Raw genomic sequence first — 17873 nt, 5'->3', positions numbered from 1 at the left:
TATAGTTCTGTTATGTATGTACATATATATATACACTTGCATTTTTTGTAGCGGGCTCACTGACAGACCAAGCAAAGGCATACAGGGGCCGGGGCTGCGGACAGGGGCTCAGCTGGGCCGGGGGAGCTGTCTTTCCTCTTTTTCCTTTCTGTGTCTGTTTTCATTTTTCTGGGGGTGGGATCATCAAAGCTAATTACTCTAAACCCTAGAGACCACCTAGAGACGGAGACATCTGCCTACACACTAGTGGCATATGGGGAAAGGGCAAGGGAGCAAATTTTCAAAGTCACAATGTATTTACATTCCCAAGGTGGGGGACAGGGGAGGCTGAGGAAGGGGACTGACTGTTCCGACAATCGGAGGTGGAGGGGCAGTGGAGGCTGGGAGAGGCCCGTGGCGTGGGCAGGGGAAGTGGCAGTCCACTCTTGCCCGGCAGTGACGCAGGCCACAGGGATGTTGCATGGTGGGTACTGAAGGCAGCATGTGTGAGGTGCACCTGAAAGCCGGCCGTGGGGTAGGGCGGGCATCGGGATGGGGGTGCAGGATTCAGGGGAGGGCCTCTGGGCTCTCCAGATGGCTTCCCCACCACCCGTGGCCAGCTCACCCCGCTCCCATCCTGGTTGGAGCAGATGGGGGGACGCTCAGTTCTGCCCCAGCCAGGTCGGCCGGGGCACGGCTGGAGGATGGGGGCAGGCACGCAGGCAGGAGGCACCAGTCCTGGCCTGGGGAGACCCCCTGCCACGTCTGCCCCCAGTGAGGGATCAAGAGGGACAGCATCTCAGAGGCCCCGCCGGGAGCACTTCCTAGTTCCTTTCTGTTTCCCCAAACCAGGGCCTCTCTCTGCCCAAGCAGCCCAAGCCGAGCTGGGGCCGAAGGCTGGGTGCCAAGGGAGGGGTGCAGCTGGGTTTTGGCAATAAACTGGGGAACGGGGCTGAGGAGAGAGTCGAGGCAGTGAGCACCTCTCTCCTGCCCCCAAATTCCAGCCCCACCAGCCTAGGGCCAGAGGGCAGGGCCCAAGGAGCAGTGGGAAGGGGCAAAAGCCCCTCAGTCCCAAGGTCAGGGGCATCTTGGCCTTAGATGCCCCTACGGCCTGGCCCTAGGTGGAGCCCTGCCTCAAGTGGCTGGCTCGCCTCTGCTACTCGAGGGTCACTGCAGGGTTGATGGGTGAGGTGGCCCCAGAGCTGTCATTGCCCCCTGCTGCCTCCTTCTCCTTCTTGCCACTGTACTGGCCGATGAAGGAGCCGTCTTCATTGAACTGGACGTCCACACTGCCGCCATAATCAGCCAGGCTGTCGTCACTGCCCAGGGGCTTGATGTCCCCATTGAGGGATGGCTGGCTGCTGCCAAAGGCCTTCTCCTCGTTGTCACTGCAGGGGAAGAGGGCAGGAGGGCAGTGTTTGCTGAAGTGCATGCTGGGAGGCCAGCGTGGCAGCTAGTGGGGCCACACGGGGAGCAGCTTTGGGCTTGTCAGGCTTCTGTGCCTTCCAGGAGCAAGTGGCTGCTTGGCCTACTGGGGTCCTTGGCGCCTTGTACATGAGCCTGAAGGGGGTGGGAGGGGACATGGGTCTAGTTGCAGCCCATGGAGTGTCCTTGGTCTGGGGTGTCAGTGTGGGGACAGAGGAGCAGGGGCCGGCTTCTCCCTGAAGTGAGCAGCAATGTGACACGAGACAACTGCGTCCTGGCCACCACAGGGTCCATGCTGCCCCTCCTTACCTCTCCAGGGACCTGGAGTTGCCCCGCAGCACAGGGAAGAGAGAGACACAGGGTCAGACAGGAGCGGCTGGGCGTGGCCGGCCCTGCGTCTGCCCCCGGCTCACCTGTATTCGCCAAAGGTCTCGTCTTTCATTGGCCGGGCCTCTGAGTCCACCTGGGTGTCCTCCTTGTCCTTCACTGCAGACACAAGGGGAGAGGGGCCCGTTCCTGCCCTCCGTGCCCCGGACTCCTGGGCTCCCTTAGAAGCCAAGTGGCTGCCCCTGCCAGCCCCTGCCTGCCCCCAACAGGCCCAGGGGCCTGCCAGGGGTGTGTAGAAAGGACGTCGGGCGAGGCGGCCCGCTGCTGCCCCAGGCTCCGCCACCCCGCCCCGCGCCCCGCCCCCCCGGGCCCTGGCGGGGCCGCCCGGACCCGGGGCTCGGGGGTCACCTGAGTACTTGCCGCCCTTGCTGCGCTTGACGAAGCACAGGATCAGCAGCAGCAGCAGCACGAAGACGGTGGCGCTGACAAAGCCGATGAACCAGCCCTCGGAGGTGAAGCCGGGCGGCTGCAGCCTCACCCGCCCTGGGGACAGGGGGTGGACGGAGCCCTGTGCCCACGGAGCCACTGGCCCTCTGCGCTCCGGAGGGCTGGGGCGCGCGCGCGCACGCGCGCGGGGCCGGGCCTGCAAGGGCCTCACCTGTGCCGTTGGTCTTCACGGCCATCTGGTGCAGCAGCACCTTCTCCTTCAGCAGATGGATCTCGTAGTCGGTGTCCGGCTGCAGGTCCCACTGCGTGTAGGAGCTCTGGTTGTAGCTGACGTACTGCGACGGCAGGTAGGCCCCCAGCTTCTCCTCTGTGCAAGGGAGGGAGGGGGTGAGCAGGAGCGCCGGGCAGCCCCCAGCTCCGTGCCACCAGCGCCACGGGCCTCCTCCGGCCTCACCGCCCAGGGCCTTGAAGCGGATGTGGAAGCGGAAGTTGCACTGGCCTTCCTTAGGGACCCAGGAGACGATGCTGTAGTTCTCGCCTGCCGTAGCCGAGATGTTGCCGAAATCCGGGATCCCTGGGGCAAGAGGAGGGTGTGAGTTCTGAGGCTGCCTCAGCCCGCCTCCCCACCCAGGCCGCCTCCACTCACCAGACAAGGTCATGGTGCCCCCTTCCCGCACGATGGGCTCGCCCCGGCCCTTCTTGGTGGTGGCCTGCAGCTGGAAGCGGTACCGCAGCTTCGGGCTCAGGTTGGTCAGGTTGTGTGCCAGCAGCTCTGGGTCCGGAAGGTCGAACGACAGCTGCTCCTTGCTGCCCTCATCCACTGGGGGGACAGGAGGGTGTCACGCTGGCCGTGCGCCTGGGCCCTGCCCCCCTCGTCGCGCACATACAGGGGCGGTAGGAGAGCACGTAGCCAGTGAGCACGCCGTTGTGGCTGAGCGGGGGCTGCCAGCGCAGTAGCAGGCTGGTGTCCGACTGGCATTCCAGGTGCAGCGCCTCAGGGTGGTCCGGCACTGCAGACACAGGGAGGAGCCGACAGGGCCTTGCCATGTGGCCCACAGGAGGCAGGTGGGGACCACATGGGGCGTGGCCTCACCTCCCTCTGGGGTGCTGAAGGTGATCTCGCTGGCAGGCCCTGCGCCGCGCCTGTTGAAGGCCTGCACCTCCATGTGGTAGAAGCTGTAGGGCTGCAGGCCGCTGAGGACGGTGCTGGTGGCATTGGCGGCCACCACCACGTGACCTCGGTGCACGTGCTTCTTGCTTTGCTTCCTCTGGCTGCCCTCCCACCAGTACGTCACCTGGGCCAGGTGACAGGAGACCCGTGGGGACAGGGCAAGCAGGGGCCCCAGGCCTACGCCCACTGCCCTGAGGGGTGCTCTTTCCCCTCCTCCCCCAATGCAGAGCCCACCCCAGATGCTGTCGCTCTTGCTGCCCATACATCTTGGCCCACAGATCCCCAGTCCTGGACCATACCACCTCGGACCCTTACGTTGTATCCCCGGAGGTGGCCCTTGACCTGGGCTGGGTCCACAGGGCTCCACTTGACCAGCACAGCACTGGAGTTGATGACCTTGATACCGTCTAGCTGGGGGCTGGCCTGGGGAACTGGGAAGAGCCGCGACGTGGGCGGCCCCGAGCATTCACCCGGAGCGCTGCGTGCTAGGGGTGGGGTTGGAGTGCTAGGGGGTGGGGGCCTGACTGCCTGAAGGTGTCTCCCTACCGACTGGGTGTCAGCTGTGAGGGGGAAACAGTAACGGCGTGAAAGAGGAACCAGACAAAAGTGTGACCCGCGACCAAGATTAGCATCTGAAAAGTTCCAGCTTCAAGGAAACTAAAGCAGCGTGACAACTAGACAAGACACTGGGGGGGAACTGACGAATTAGATGCAGGCCACCAATTAGATGCAGGCAGCACATCCCCGTGGCCTTCCTGACCTTCCACAGGCACTCGGTTACACGAGAGAAGAGCCTTATTCACGGGAAGGACATACTGCACTGTTAGGAAGGGAGGGGCTGGGGGAGCGTGGGGCCCGGCCTGTCAGGGCTGCAGGGCAGCCGCGCACTCGCCCCCGTGTTAACAGGGTGGCTGGTACTCACAGTCCTCCCCCGAGTAGCCGACAGTGATGTGGGGCTCGGGGCCTTTGCCCTGGCTGTTGACGGCTTGCACTTTGATCTCATAGGGCACGAAGGTGGACGTGTTGGTCACCATCAGGAATGGCTCACTCACAATCTGCTCCTGCCAGGCTGCCCCCCGTGCGCCCTGAGGGCGCCACTGCACCCGGTACTGAACCTGGGGGGCATTCCAGTCGATCCACTGCAGCGGCTGTGGGGCAATCACACGAGGAGCTGGCGGCCGCGGGCACTGGCCTCCAGGCCAGGGCTTCCTGGGAGCCCAGCCCCTACCGTCCTGGGCAGAGCCCTGGGCCCCTCACCTTCCACGTGACAACCATGTTGTTGGTCTCGTTCCCTTCCCCCCTAACATCCACCGGGTTCTTCTCCGGGGCTGCAAAACAATGTGTCCACACATCACACCCAGGGTGACGATGGCTCCTCCCGGCTCCTTCTGGAGGTCTCGTCCCTCTCCCCAGGTCCCCCTCAGAGCTGGGCCCCGGGCCTCTGACCCTCCCTGCCAGGCACTCACCTGCCTCAGGTGTTACCACAGTCTCCGAGGCTGGGCTGGGCTCCCCAGGGCCATACTTGTTGATGGCAGTGACCCTAAAGGTGTAGTGGACATAGGGTGACAGCTTGAGGGTGGCAGAGGTCTGGTTCCCGGGTACCTTGCCCAGACTGAACCATTTCTCCGGCTCCATTTCCTTGTCTTCAAATTCAATTTCATACTCTGCCAAGAGGCGAAGTAGTGATGGAGTGATCGCTCTGGGCGTGTGGGAAGGGTGGGGGTGGGGAAGGAGGGGAGCCCGGCTCCACTCCCACCCCCACCCCCACATGTCCCCGGGAGGAGGCTGCTTACTCTCGATAGGGGCGTTGTGGTCCTCCGCGGGGCTCCACGACAGACGCACCTGACTCTGCTTCAGCATGTGGTGGTCAGACAGCTCCAGCTGGGGCACTGGCCCAGGACTCCCTGAGGGCCACGGACGGTGGGCTCTGTCCCGATCAGCCTCCTGGGCCTGGAGGCCTGCCTCCCGACCCTGGCGCCCAGGCCTGTGGCCCACTAGCCCCCCAGGACTCACCCACCACCAGGAGTTGGGCCCTGTTCTCCACCACGTCCAGCTTGGTGCTGGCCACACAGCTATAGTTGCCCTGGTCACTGTAGTCCAGGCTGTGGATGACCAGGCGGCCATCCTCAATGAAGTACCTGCACAGACCGGGACCCGTGTCACCCTTCCACCCCCAGGAGACCCACTGCTGCCCTGCACTCCTCCCTGCCCCCCTTCCTGCCGCCTCTGCCGCCTCCTGCCAGAACCTCTCCCTGCAAGCAGGGCCGGCAGGGCTGGCGAGTGGACTTCCTACTCTCTTCAGCACCTCGCCGGGCCCTCACTTGTCACTGTCTCCGAGCTCTTGGAGGTCACGGCCGTCCCTGCGCCAGGTGATGCTGTGCTGCAAGGAGGGGTCAAAGGAGGCCTGGCACGTGAACACCACCCTCGCGCCCTTCTTCTCAATGGCGCTCCGGGGCCCCTGTGTGATCTGAGTGGCATCTGAGAGCAATGAAGGGGAGGGTCACTCTTGGGTTCCCCAAAGACCCTGGCCCATCCTCGCAAGGGCATCGCCAGCCCCGCCACAAAAGGGCACTGTCTGACCTTTGACCTGCAGATTGGCCACGATCGTCACATTGTTTTGGTCATTGGCAGCCTGGCAGAAGTAGCGTGCAGTGTCATTGGCCTGCAGGTCCCGGATACCCAGGGTCCCGTTGGCATAGGGGAAGAAGCGCTCATCCTGCAGCACCGTCGCGCCCGCCTCGTCCAGCCTGCGGGAAGCAGTGGGGCTGCTTAGAAGCACCGCCACGGCACTCCAGGGCTCCTGGCCTGCCCCAGGCACCTGAGCCCTCACCACTGGATGCTGGGCACGGGGGCCCCAAACGCCTTGCACAGGAGGTAGGCCGTGCTGCCTTCGACGGCCAGGTATGTCTGGTTGTCTGGAGTCAGGATCTTGGTGGGGAGCTCTGCAGAGGAAATCACAGAGGGCGGATGAAGGTCTATGGGTGGGGTGAGGGCCAGCGGGCCACAGATTGTGGCCGACGCTCTCACGAGAGGAGCCAGCGGCTGCCCCGTGCCTTCAGTCCCAGGGGACCTCTGCTTCTTGTACCCTGCCATGCTGAGCCTCCCGACCCCCTCTGCCCTGGCTGCATATGCTATCTTTCCATGAGCGGTCGACAGACTGCCCCTTCCAGAAAGCCTTCCCAGCCACCCTGCAGCTCCGGGTCTCTCCACCCGTGAAGTGGAGGCGAGAGCCCTGCCCTTCCTGTCCCCAGCCCCCAGTGGTTGGGAGGCCGGTGAACAAGGAGGGTGGACGGTGAGGAGCAAGGCAGCCCTGCAGGCTGGTCCCAGCAGGCACTCACGGACAACATAGATGTAGGCGTTGGCCAGCAGGAGCCCGTGCCGGTTGCGCGCCTCACACTGGGTCACCATCGTGTCACTGGGCTGCACATTGCTCAGGATCAGCGTGTCCCCCTGCTGGGTCCAGTACTTCTGGTCCTCGCTCAGCTCTGTGGGCACAGTGGAGTGGGGCGCAGGCCAGGCAGAGCCCTGAGCAGTGCTGAGGCCCCTTCTCCCCGTCCTTGGCCCTCTTTCTTCCCCCTCCTCTTCATCTTCTCCCTCCCCTTCCCCTTCCTCTTCCTCTCCCTGCCGCCCCCAGGGCTCACCTGCCTGGGGCTACTGCCCGCGGGCCCTGCCTGCATCCCTGCTTACCCTTCACAGGGATCCCGTTGATTCTCCAGGTGACCTTGGGTTGGGGCCGGCCCTGGACCTGGCAGTCTAGGCGCGCAGTCTCTCCTGGTCCATACAAATGGCTCTGAGGTTTGTGCAGCCAGTAAGGGGCAGCTGGAGGAAAGAGGAAAGGGAGGGTGGACTGAGCCCACAGCCTACTCTGGCTCCCAGGGTGTGCACATCTGGGGTGCCCTTGGCAGCTGCGGTGGCTGTACCCTCCACGGTGACGTAGTAGGCATGGCGGGCAGTGCCCAGCGGGTTCTCAGCCAGGCAGTGGTACTCGCCGTCATCCTCCTCACCCACGTTCACCAGCTGCAGCGTCTTGTTGTAGTTCTGGTAGGTCACGCGGTCGGCTGGCATGGGGCCACTAGGGCGCAGCCACTTGATGGTGGGCGTGGGGCTGCCCAGGGGGGAGAGCACAGGCTGGTCACCCAGCCCCGTGGCGGAGGCGGCCCCGCCCCCGCCCCAGGGCCCAGACTCACAAGCCCTCAGCAATGCACTCCAGGACCAGGGGCTGTCCCTGCAAGGCCACCAGGTGGCTGCTGGAGTTGGTGGGGAAGAGCAGGCGTGGCTTCCTGTCAATCATGCTGTTGGCTGGGAGAAGAAAGGAGCGGCATGACCCACTTCTACCCTAGCCCGAGGCACGGGCTGGGGACTCTGCCCAGCAAGCCTCTGGGCTTTGGTCCCCTCCTCCATAAAAGCTAGGGCCCCCACTTTGCTCTTGTTGCCTGGCAGGGTCCCAGGGGGAGCCAAGCCATCTCACCCTCAGGGGTGTGTGTGTGGAGTGGGGTGAGAGCCTTTGGGACTCACTGGCCTTGACCCGGAGGTCAATAGGCTCCTTCTGGATGATGGTGCGGGCACCCAAGAAGTGAGCGTGGCAGATGTAGTCGGAGTGGTTGTCCGTGGTGAGCACGTTGGCAAAGTAGAGGTTCCCGTTGTGGCCCATCGTCACTCGCTCATCCTGCTTGATGTGCAGGATCTCTGCAGGGCCACAGGGAACGGGTCGGGATCTAGCCAGGCACACCCCTTGTCCCTGCCCGCTGCCCACTGCCCAGGCAGCAGCACGCACTGCTGTTCATCCAGTAGATGCGAGGGGGCTCGGCACTGGGGGGCGGGTGGCAAGGCAGCACCACAGGCTCCCCTTCCTCCACCTCCACTGGCTTCACTGTCTCCTTTGGCCACTTGGGGGCACCTAGAAGGGACAGAGAGGCTGGCACTGTGGGTCTCAACTCTCCTCCTGGCCCAGGCTCTTCTGGGAGATTGGGGGGTGGGGCAGCGAGGCTGAGGGTTCGCTTGGGACTAGGAAGTCCATGTGAGGGGTCATGGTCCACTTGAGTCCTTGGGGGGCTCAAGGCCAAGAGTATCCCTCCCAGAGAAAGATAACAGGGGTGAAGATAACGGGTGGGGACAAGAGGCCAGCTGGGTGGGAAGGATTAACCCTCCCCGCACTCAGTTCTGCCCCAGGCAGAAGGATGGCTCCCTCCCTGCCCACCCAAGAATGAGGACAGGGACGGGATGGGTGAGGCAGGCTGAGGTGCAGGGATGGGGGAGGGGAGCCCGGATGGATGCAGAAGTCATAGACCCTTCCATCATCCTGACACAGAAACCATGGCAACAGTTCCCAAGGTAACCTGAGGGGCGGAGATGAGAGGAGGAGAGCTTCAGGCGGCAGGAGGCTCAGTGAGGAGGGAAAACCCCCAGGAAAGGGTGACATGGATCAATACAGAGAGAGCAGAAAGGGGGAGTGCCAAGGGGGAGGGGGAGGAACGAGGAAAGTGGGGAGCGACCAAGGGAGGAAGGGGGAGGAGGTGGCTGGTGATGGCGAGGGGGTGAGGAGGATGTAGAGATAGGCGGGGCAGAAGGTGGGACCACAAGATCGCTGCTGCCTGGGCTCTGGGAGGAGGGAGCCAGGGAAGGCAGATGGCGACAGCGGCCAGAGAGCAGCACGGGGAGGGGGAGATAGAGGGGGCAGGTGGGTGGTAAGAGCGGGGTCAGAAAGGGGGCAGCACCAACTCCAGCTTGGTGCCCAGGGCAGCCTGGGAGCAGCCACCGTGGTCTCTGACCTAGTTCTCTCTCTCACCACTGCTGTCTTTTCTAAATCCTGCTGCAGAGGCTCTGTCCAGCCCCCACCCTCCGGGCCCCTGCAGAGCTGCGCACCCTCAGCCACCAGCTGGATCTCGTGGGACATGGCGGTGCCCAGCTTGTTGCTGGCAAAGCAGCGGTAGGTGCCTTGGAACCTCTGAGCAAAGTTGCTGTTGTTGCCCGTGAGGACGAAGGAGCCTGAGCGGGCCGCCTGGTGCACAGTCACGCCCAGCTCCTCCTTGGGCTTAAAGTGGACACCATCCCGTGTCCAGCGGAACCTGTGGGCAGAGAAGGGCCGGAGACCTCAGGCCCTGGAAGCCAGGACAGGGGCTGGGTGGGGCCCAGGGGCATGAGAGGGTGGCGGTCACTCACTGCACTTCGGGTTTGCCACTGGCCTCACACTTGAGGCTGATGTCGTCAGTGGGGAAAACCACCAGGCGCCGGGGAGACTGCTCCAGAATGACGGGTGGCTCCATCACTGGGGAGACGGGGGGTGCCGGTGAGGGCAGGCACCACGGGCGGGGGCCCTGGGCAACCCCAAGCCGCGCGTCGGACGGGGGGAGAGGGAGCAGAAGGACACATGGGGTGGCGCCCAACTAGCTCAACATCAGCTTTGTGGGTGGGACAAGTGGGAGAGATAAAGGGACACACATGCTAACGGAAACACTCCCAAGCCCACCCCTGGCTTACCATGGTGGCCCTCATCTGGGACATCCGGGCAGCAGGAAGAGAAGGAGACAAGTGCTGGAACGTCCCAGGAGGGGCCCACAGGGAAGGAGAAGGGGCAGCAAAGAAGCTGGGCCGTGGGGCACAGGCTGGGCTGGGCTGGAGGAGTGGCAGGGCAAGGCCCAGAGGGGCAGCACAGACCCGGGACAACAGTGGGCGAGCAGAGGGAGACAGGCTAGCCTTCCGCTAGGGGGGCCCTGGGACAGATGCTTGCATGCCTCTGGAAGGCCCGGTAGGGCCTGCAGAACTCAACTCACCGCCCCCCTCCCCTCCCCCGCCACCCCATCCAGGATGCCTTGGAAGCTGGGAGACAGCCAGCCAGCCACAGCCAGGGTACCATTCCTGATCCAGCCCACTTCCTCCCTAATCCAATTAACACAGCTCAGGGTTTTCAATTACCAGGGTCCGTCCTTCAGGGACCAGCTGCCTCCCTCCAGCCCCGCTAAAGGCCCGGGGGCAGCAGCCACAGGGACTCCACAGCCCAAAGTGCGGGGGTCCTTGTTCTCCCCTCCTTTATCCCGCCCACCCACTGGTGCCCTGGAGCGGAGGGCAGAGCCTGCTGCCCAGCCCCAGGACTCAGCTTGGCACTAGTGGCTGCGAGCAGGAGATGAGGGGGCCACCTCAGAAAGCTTTATCTCTGCAGAAGACCCCAGTGCCAGAGCCCGGGGAGGGGGGCTCCCTGGGGACACTGCAGAAGAGCCTGAGCCGGGGAGAGGCAGGAGCTGGTGCAGGGAGGCAAAGAGCAAAGGACAGTTACAGGACCAGGGGCTCGGCTGGGGGAGGCAGCAGAATGAGTCAAAGGGGACTGCAGTGGCTGGGGGATGGAGAGACCAGGGCCTGGAGGAGAGGTTCTGGCCGAGGGGTGCCCTCCTGCAGTATTGGGGTCAATGCCAACTACAGGTCAGTGCCCAGGGCAGCCTGGGAGCAGCCACCATGGTCTTTGACCTACTTCTGTCTCCCCACTGCTGTCCTTTCTAAATCCTCCCTGCCCCCTCCACACAGACACACCCAGGCAAGATGGTGCAGCCCATCTGGTGGAAAGGCAGACTGATGCCCAGGGTAAGACTCTGGGGTTCAGGCCAGATGGCAGCGCCCGAGAGGTGCGGAGGGGGCAGGTACGGGTCTGGGGAGCTGTTTGTCCGGAGGCCCTCTGAGGAGCTGTGCTCTCGGCCCACCCTCTCCCTTGTGCCAAAGCCCTCACTTGTGTTTTGGTTTATGTGCCTGTGTGCCGCCTCTTCTGCCTTCCCCTGGTGTCACTGCCTCTGTGCACCTCTGGCTCGACTGTGTGTCTCCCCACATCTGTGTGTGTCCACATGTATCTGTGGCTGGGGAGCGTGCGTTGATGTCACTGCATGGGCCTCTATGTGCATGTCTAAGGGGTGTCCTCAACCTTTGTCCTGTCAGCCATTTTTAACTTCCTCTAGGCCCAGAGATGAAGGTAGCAAGGGAGAAAGGGAAGGAGTGGGCTCCAGATATACAAGGGCCCTCCTCCCACCCAATGCCCCGTGAAATGCCCCTGCCACAGCCTAGCCAACTTCTTCCAGTAACAGATTCACATTTCCTGCCCACGCTCAGGAGAAAGCATCGTCACCCTTGACACACACAGCAGGCAAGCAAACATACTCACATCCAACCCACCGACACATACACAGCCAATGCTAACAAGTCAAATAGCCCCAGGTCTTCACAGACCCCGCCAAACAGTAACCGTTACATGACTCACAAAGTTACCCACAAAGGAAATCAGGCTCACATTCACGAACATCCATGCCCAGTCAATTAGAAGCACACACGCACATGCACACACAGTCTGGCCAACCCCAACCACACGTAAATGTTCATGTAAGTCATAACCCTACAGCCATACTCCCAGACCCCCACTCCCCTACCCACGGCCCCCTCCACAAGCTCTCGGGTCGGTACAACACTATTATAACCACAGGCCCATGCTCCAGCAGCCCACCACCCACCACACCCACCAAACCACTGTACATGGAATCCTGAGTCCAGAATGCGCCTGGGCCGCACCTGGGGCTTTCAAGGTGTATTTTCCTCTCAAGGGGCCAAGATGGGAGAGAACTGGCTCAGAATCACACAAGTCAGAAGCAGAGGCAAGACTAGCCTCCAGGCCTCCCCACACCCCAGCCCTGTACTCTAACCCACCACATCCCTCCCGGTGCGGTAAACCTGAGAAGGAGCAAACCGGGGATGGCCACGGGTGGGGCCAGCAAGGCAGAGGGTTGAGGTGGTAGGGACCGGGTTCTGCGAGAACGCGCGAGGTCTGCTGTCCGTGGTGCTGAACCCGCTCTGGCCTGCCCGCGCTGCTGCTCCCTGTCCGTGGTGCTGAAACCGCCCCAGCGCCTCCTGCCCTGCCCGTCTCTCCAGAGGTAACCAACATCCTGGGTACTTCCTACCCACCCCGTGCCCAAGAAAGGAGGGGCGAAGGTCCGGGACGGGGAAAAAGTGAAGAGGCAGAAGATAAAGAGGGGCTCAGCGTTGCGGCGAAGGGAGCTTACTCACATTCCTCCGGGATCTGGATGAGCAAGCAGGGGCTGCACAGGAGGAGAGGCCACAAGTACCGCAGCGCCAAGGCCATCTTCCCGGCGGCTCGGCACGGCACAGCCGGCCGGGCTCGGCTCAGGCTCCCGCCCGGGGGAAGACAGCTGGTGGGAGGCTGGCTGTGGGAGCTGCGGGTGGGGACACTGGGAGAGGGGAGGAGGGAGGGGAAGAGGGGAGGAGAGAGAAGAGAACGGACGGACGTTAGTGACTAACATCTGGGCGAGCCCAGGCTCCTGGCCCCGCCCTCAGCCCCACCCCCAGCTCAGAGGAAGAAACCTGGCCAGCCTTCAACTGTCTGGTCCTCCAGGTTGCCTGTCATTCCCTTCCTACTTTCTGTGACTGCCTGCCAGCTGCCTCCCCAGCACCAACTTGTTGCCCCAATCAGCTCCCCTTGGCTTGCCACAGGCCACTCTGTGCACACTTGGCCATGTATGTCTGGATGGGCCTGTGAGCAAGTGTCCATGACTGTGTGTGTGCACGTGTGTGGATAGGGAAATGAATGTAGGGTCTGCTAGCTGGGTGTGTCTGCATGAGTGGATGTGTGTTTTGTGGGAAGTCTGGACCCACATGTCTTCTAGCTGTGTGTGTACATGTGTGTGTGGGGGGGTGTCTTCTTGTGTCTGTGGAGGATGATGCATCACGTCTGTGACCTGTATGTGTGCACATATACTTGTGTATGTGTGTCTGTGTGTATCCACGGTGGATGAACACTCATGTCTGCTATCTCATTGCTGTGGGTTTCAAAGCCAATTGGTTGCTGGGTGCTGTTCTGGCCTAAAAAGCCAGCAGGGGAGCTTGGGAAGGGAAGAAAGGAGCCCACGATGGCTGCATTTCACAGAGCAGGACCAGGAAAAGGAAGAAAGGGGAAGGAAGTCTGCCCTTGAGAAGTAGAGAGCGGAGAAAACACCTCCCAGCTGTCTGTCAGCCACCCCCCCCAACAATAGAAGTGGGTGTGGCCTCTCCTTCCAGATGCTCTGAAGTCCTGCCTGAGACAGAGTTCTGTCGCCTCTCAAGTGTCTGGGTGTCCCAGCTCCTGGGTCTTTTTCTGATTCTTCAGAGTTCAACACTGCCAGATGTGTCTGCCCCAGGTCTAAGCAATGCCAGAAATGCCACCTGAATGCAAGGGGCCCTGGAAACTGGGGACATGGGCGCTCTTCTGCCCATGACCAGGACGGGAACAGATGCCCAAGACACCCTGCCTATCCTCCAAACACGGTGGTGAGGAAGAGGCAAGGGGCGGAGGGGCAGGAGGGGGTGCTGTCCTCCCCAGACCCACAGTGGCGACCCGCTCTCATTGAAGGGGGCCTCGGCCTCACCCAGAATGCCAAAGGAGTAGAGGGGGCCGCTGAGGAATCTGGACTCTGCCTGGAGGCAACAGGAGCCACCACATGGGTGAGCAAGAAGTGGCAAATGCGGCAGGGTGAATGGCGAGGAACGAGCAGCTGGCAAGAAGCTCCCACACGCTCCCCCACCTCGCCCGCCCCCTGAAGGCCAAGAGACCGACTTGGAGGGTGGGAGATGGAGAGCTGGCAGCTAGGAGGAAGGACAATCGGGGGTCTGTGCAGCCCCCACCGGCCCGCACAGCCCGGGTGAGCAGGACGCCTTCAGGGCAGACTCAAGGCCCAGCACGAAGCACAAGGAGACTGCGATCAGAGCAGGCGATCCAACAGCCGCCTTGGGGGCCCAGAGCACTCGGGTTTTCGGAGGGGGAGGGGAGGAAAACTGGAGCTTTGGAGCCCAGAGGACTGGGTTTGGTGGAATGACGGTCTCAATTCCAACAGCAACTCCGGTTGGCCTTCGAATCTAGGCTCCCGGAATGGTGTCTGGCCAGCACAGCCGGGGCGTGTCCACAGGGAAACCGGATTCCCCCATCCCCACTCTCTCTCCCACCGTGGCCCCAATCCAGACTCCCCACCGCCTCACACCCAATGTCTTTGGGTCTCCTGGTATTTGCCACCCAGCTCGCCATTGCCATTGCCGGGAAGTGTGGAGGCTCGGACAGCTGAGAGGGGCTCCCTACCCCTCCTGCTGCTGCTGGAGGCTCAGATCTCTCACCCTTCATCGGGCAATTACGAAGCCAGAGGCCCCCGCCCCCACCACCACACCGGGGCGAAGGAGAGGGAGTGGGGGCGGTCTGCAAGCTGGTGTACAGATGGAGCCAAGGCCACGTCTGTGAGGGGACAGGCTGGGGAAGACTGAAGGTGACAGACTGAGCGAGAAAAAGGAGCTGGGAGGGTGGGGCAGGCACGTGAGACAAAGACCGCGACAGCCAAGATGGAGACTATTAGGAAGCTAAGACCCAGGCAGCAGGGAAGGGAGATGAAGAAAAAAGAAGTACTGAGGGTGAGAGACAGCCGCTGAAGCGCTGATGAGAAATGGCAGAAAGGGCTAGAACAGAGAGGGATGGCGGTGTGCGCGTGCGCGCGGCTAGGAGGCGCCTCTGCAGCGTTCCTGGCCTCCGGGCGGGGGGCGCAAGGGAGGGAAAGGAGCAAAGACGGGCCTGGGGCTGTGGAGGGGGCTCCCGCCGCTCTGAGGTCAAGCCCGACGGGCGGGGCGAGAGTGGAGACAAAGCCCCACAGTGCCCTCAGGGGCAGGTCCCGCCCACTTGTGGCGCTAGGGCAAGGGCCGCCTGTTAGACAAACGGAAGCCACTGCTAGCTGAGCCAGGGAGCAGGCAGAGCCCGCAGCGGAAGAAGCACCCAGAGGGACCCAGTAACCCTTGCAAGACTGCAGCCGCAGGCAGGACAGTGAGTGTGTGAGTGCTTGTGCTTGCGCGCTGGCCACGGCACTGGGGAGTGCAGGACAAAGGCGAGACCTAGGCCTGAGTGGGTCCAGGACTGGAACCCATCCTCTCCCCGCGCAGACCAAGCAAACCGGAGGTGGCCAGCAGGGCAGGGCGTGGCAGGCCCCAGGGAAAAGAGGCCAGGCTTCCAGGGAGGGGTTCAAGGCAGAGGGTAGCCCTACCCTGGCACCCAGGTGCTCGCTCCCCACAGGGCCCAGGAGACGTGGCCCGCTGGGACCTCCACCTCTGCCTGGTCCTGCCAGGCACCAGACCCTCCGTGCTGGGTTGCCCGGGAGGGAGCTAGGAGGTGGTGGAGCCCAGCTTAGACTAACTTGCAGGAGCTGTCGCCCTCCTGGCACACGCACACACATACCCTCGGCACCCCTGTCACGCCAAGCCCAGAGGGTGCCCTGCATACACACACTGCACACCTGTTCCCGTTCCCACCCGGAGTCCTTCTCTCAGCCCCTCCCAGTCAACGGAAACGGGCCGCCCAAAGGACCAGCAATCGAGTCCTTCACGGGAGTAGCAGAGAATCCCCGGGGCCTCCCGCCCCGCGAGAGCTCGTGCTGCGCGCATATGCTGAGCGCCAAGCCGGTGAGGGGCAGCCCCAGTGGGGCACAGGGAGGTAGAGTGTGGGTGCCAGGGCTGCGGGTGCCTGGCAGTGTGGCGGCACCTGTGTCTGGCCTGTCTCCTGAGCATGGCTGGGTGGGGGGCCTTTATCCTTGGCAATGTCACCTCCACCACCCCAGGCACTGTATCCCTTTAAGGCTTCTCCTCGCCCTCCCCCCCAGGCTGTAGCTGGCGGGTTTCCATGGTGATGCAGCCCAGTTCGGAAGAGAGGTAGGGGAAGCAGAGGAAAGCCCCGCTATAATACTGTGGGTTATTTCAATAATACATAAAGGAAGCTGCTGGTGGGAGCCCCACAGGTAAGGGGGCCCAAATTCTTAAAGGACCACAGTGTGGGGCTGCCACAGCCACTGGTCCTCCATGCTTCTGAAGATGGGGTAGGTGTGCACCCAGAGAGGCAGGAGTTCACCAGTAAGGGCCCCTTATTCTGAAAGTCTTGGGGGGTGGGGGGCAGAGGTTACCCCTTTGTGGAGAGCAGAGGCCAGTCCGCCCTGGGGAAGGAAGGGAGAGGACCCTCACCATCCCACAGCCTCCATTTTGCCTCCACCCTCAGGAAGGTCCTTCCACCTCTGGGATCCCAGGCCCGCTGCTACATTTTACGAAATAATAAGCATATCACACTTACCGCGTGCCGGTGCCGGTGCCGGTACTCCCCTGGGCACTTTCTCTCTCTCTCTCACACACACACACACACACACACATGCGCGCGTGCGCGCGCGTACTTGCTCAATTAATCGTCACAATTACCCAGCAAAGCACATGCTGTTATCAGCCCCATTTCACAGATGTGCGTGAGAGAACCTGAGAAACGTGCCAAGGTCACAGAGCTACTGAGAGACAGAGCTAGGGGTGGAGCCTGGCACCTGGCGCTGGCGTACCCTGCCGCTGTGGCGCTCATGACTGGGGGGGAGGGGGCTCGATTGGGTGGAGGCGCCCAAAGCCACCAAATGATACTCAAGTTCAGCTTGGGGACTCTCAGCAGGGTGTCCAGAGGGCAGGGCCTGAGGAAGAGTGGCCTCCAAGCCATCCTGCTCCTGGGAAGGGGCTTATTTGCTAGGCAGATGGCAGGCAAATGCAGGGGGCAGGGAGCCGAATCTCGGGAGGGAGGCCACTCGGAAGTAGGATGTGACCAACATCACGATACTTCTCAGTACCGAACAGGAACCTGAGCCCAAACAAGCCAGTCCCTACCCTCAGGCTGGGCCCCCCCACTCCACGCTCTGGGACAGGCTGGGTTTCTCTCCACCCACCCAGCATCTTGGCTTGTGCCAGGCCCTTTTCTCTCGACCCAATGCTCCAAACAGGACCAGAGACCACTAGATCCAAGAAACAGGGCAGCAGATAACAGGTGGGCCCCTCCCCAGGCTGGGGTGATCCTGGCACTAGGGGGGTTTTGAGGGCAGGCCTCAGGAGAGTGCTGCATCCCAGTCCTGGGGCTCTCTGTTTGCAGTGCCTGCCTCGGCAACCAGGCTGGAGGACAGATAGGCCTAAGAGGTGGTGAGGGCACCCGGGGGCGGAGAAGGTGGCCAGCAAAGGTGGCCAGCAGTAACGGTGAGAGGGTGCAGGGCCAGAGCCCACTGCCTGGGGCTTGCTGCTCAGATCAGCCTGTCCTGCAGCGCCTGACCCAAGTCAGGGTGCGGGAAGTGGCTCAGACCTCGCTGGCCCCTCTGGTCACCCTCGGGTTCTCCATTCTCCAAGGGTTAAATGACTGAGGGGAGCACGGAGAGCCTGGGATGGACAATGCAGCCTCTGTCCTCCCCGGGGCCTGGAGATTCCTAAGGCATGACCTCAGACAGCAGGGGGAGGGGGCTGGGGGTCACCCCACCACTTGGGGAGCCAGAGCCCCGCCCATCCCCATATCATGCATGGCTGTTTGCCTGCTCCTGCGGCCATCGCCCCTGCGGCCATCGCCCCTGCCCCATCCCTCTCCAGCACAGGCCCTGCTGGGGCATCTGAGGGGACCCACGTGGGCCTGTGCAGATGTGTGTGCACGCTCACTGTCATGTGCACACCCCATGCACACCCGAAACCAGACATGAAA

General features: G+C 62.7%; 1 protein-coding gene across 1 annotated transcript; it reads right to left on the bottom strand.

Moving 5' to 3' along the window:
* Positions 1–1135: 1135 nt before the first annotated feature.
* Positions 1136–12458, bottom strand: L1CAM (L1 cell adhesion molecule). The gene is made up of 28 exons (XM_007957158.2): positions 12383–12458; positions 9827–9841; positions 9509–9614; positions 9212–9414; positions 8124–8246; positions 7865–8035; positions 7537–7648; positions 7270–7454; positions 7037–7168; positions 6688–6834; positions 6180–6291; positions 5930–6096; positions 5671–5827; positions 5363–5487; positions 5143–5253; positions 4816–5013; positions 4607–4677; positions 4272–4497; positions 3665–3780; positions 3272–3473; positions 3066–3188; positions 2825–2998; positions 2633–2752; positions 2390–2545; positions 2140–2274; positions 1818–1890; positions 1714–1725; positions 1136–1367 (listed from the first exon to the last, which is right to left on the bottom strand). Exons 1-28 carry the CDS (start codon positions 12456–12458, stop codon positions 1136–1138), a joined length of 3780 nt encoding a protein of 1259 aa, XP_007955349.1.
* Positions 12459–17873: the final 5415 nt, after the last annotated feature.

This window comes from Orycteropus afer, unplaced genomic scaffold, assembly GCF_000298275.1.
Source record: "Orycteropus afer afer isolate SDZICR_OR568_19922 unplaced genomic scaffold, OryAfe1.0 scaffold00713, whole genome shotgun sequence".
Classification (NCBI taxonomy): Eukaryota; Metazoa; Chordata; class Mammalia; order Tubulidentata; family Orycteropodidae; genus Orycteropus; species Orycteropus afer.
This window is presented reverse-complemented; position numbering and strand designations above follow the sequence as displayed.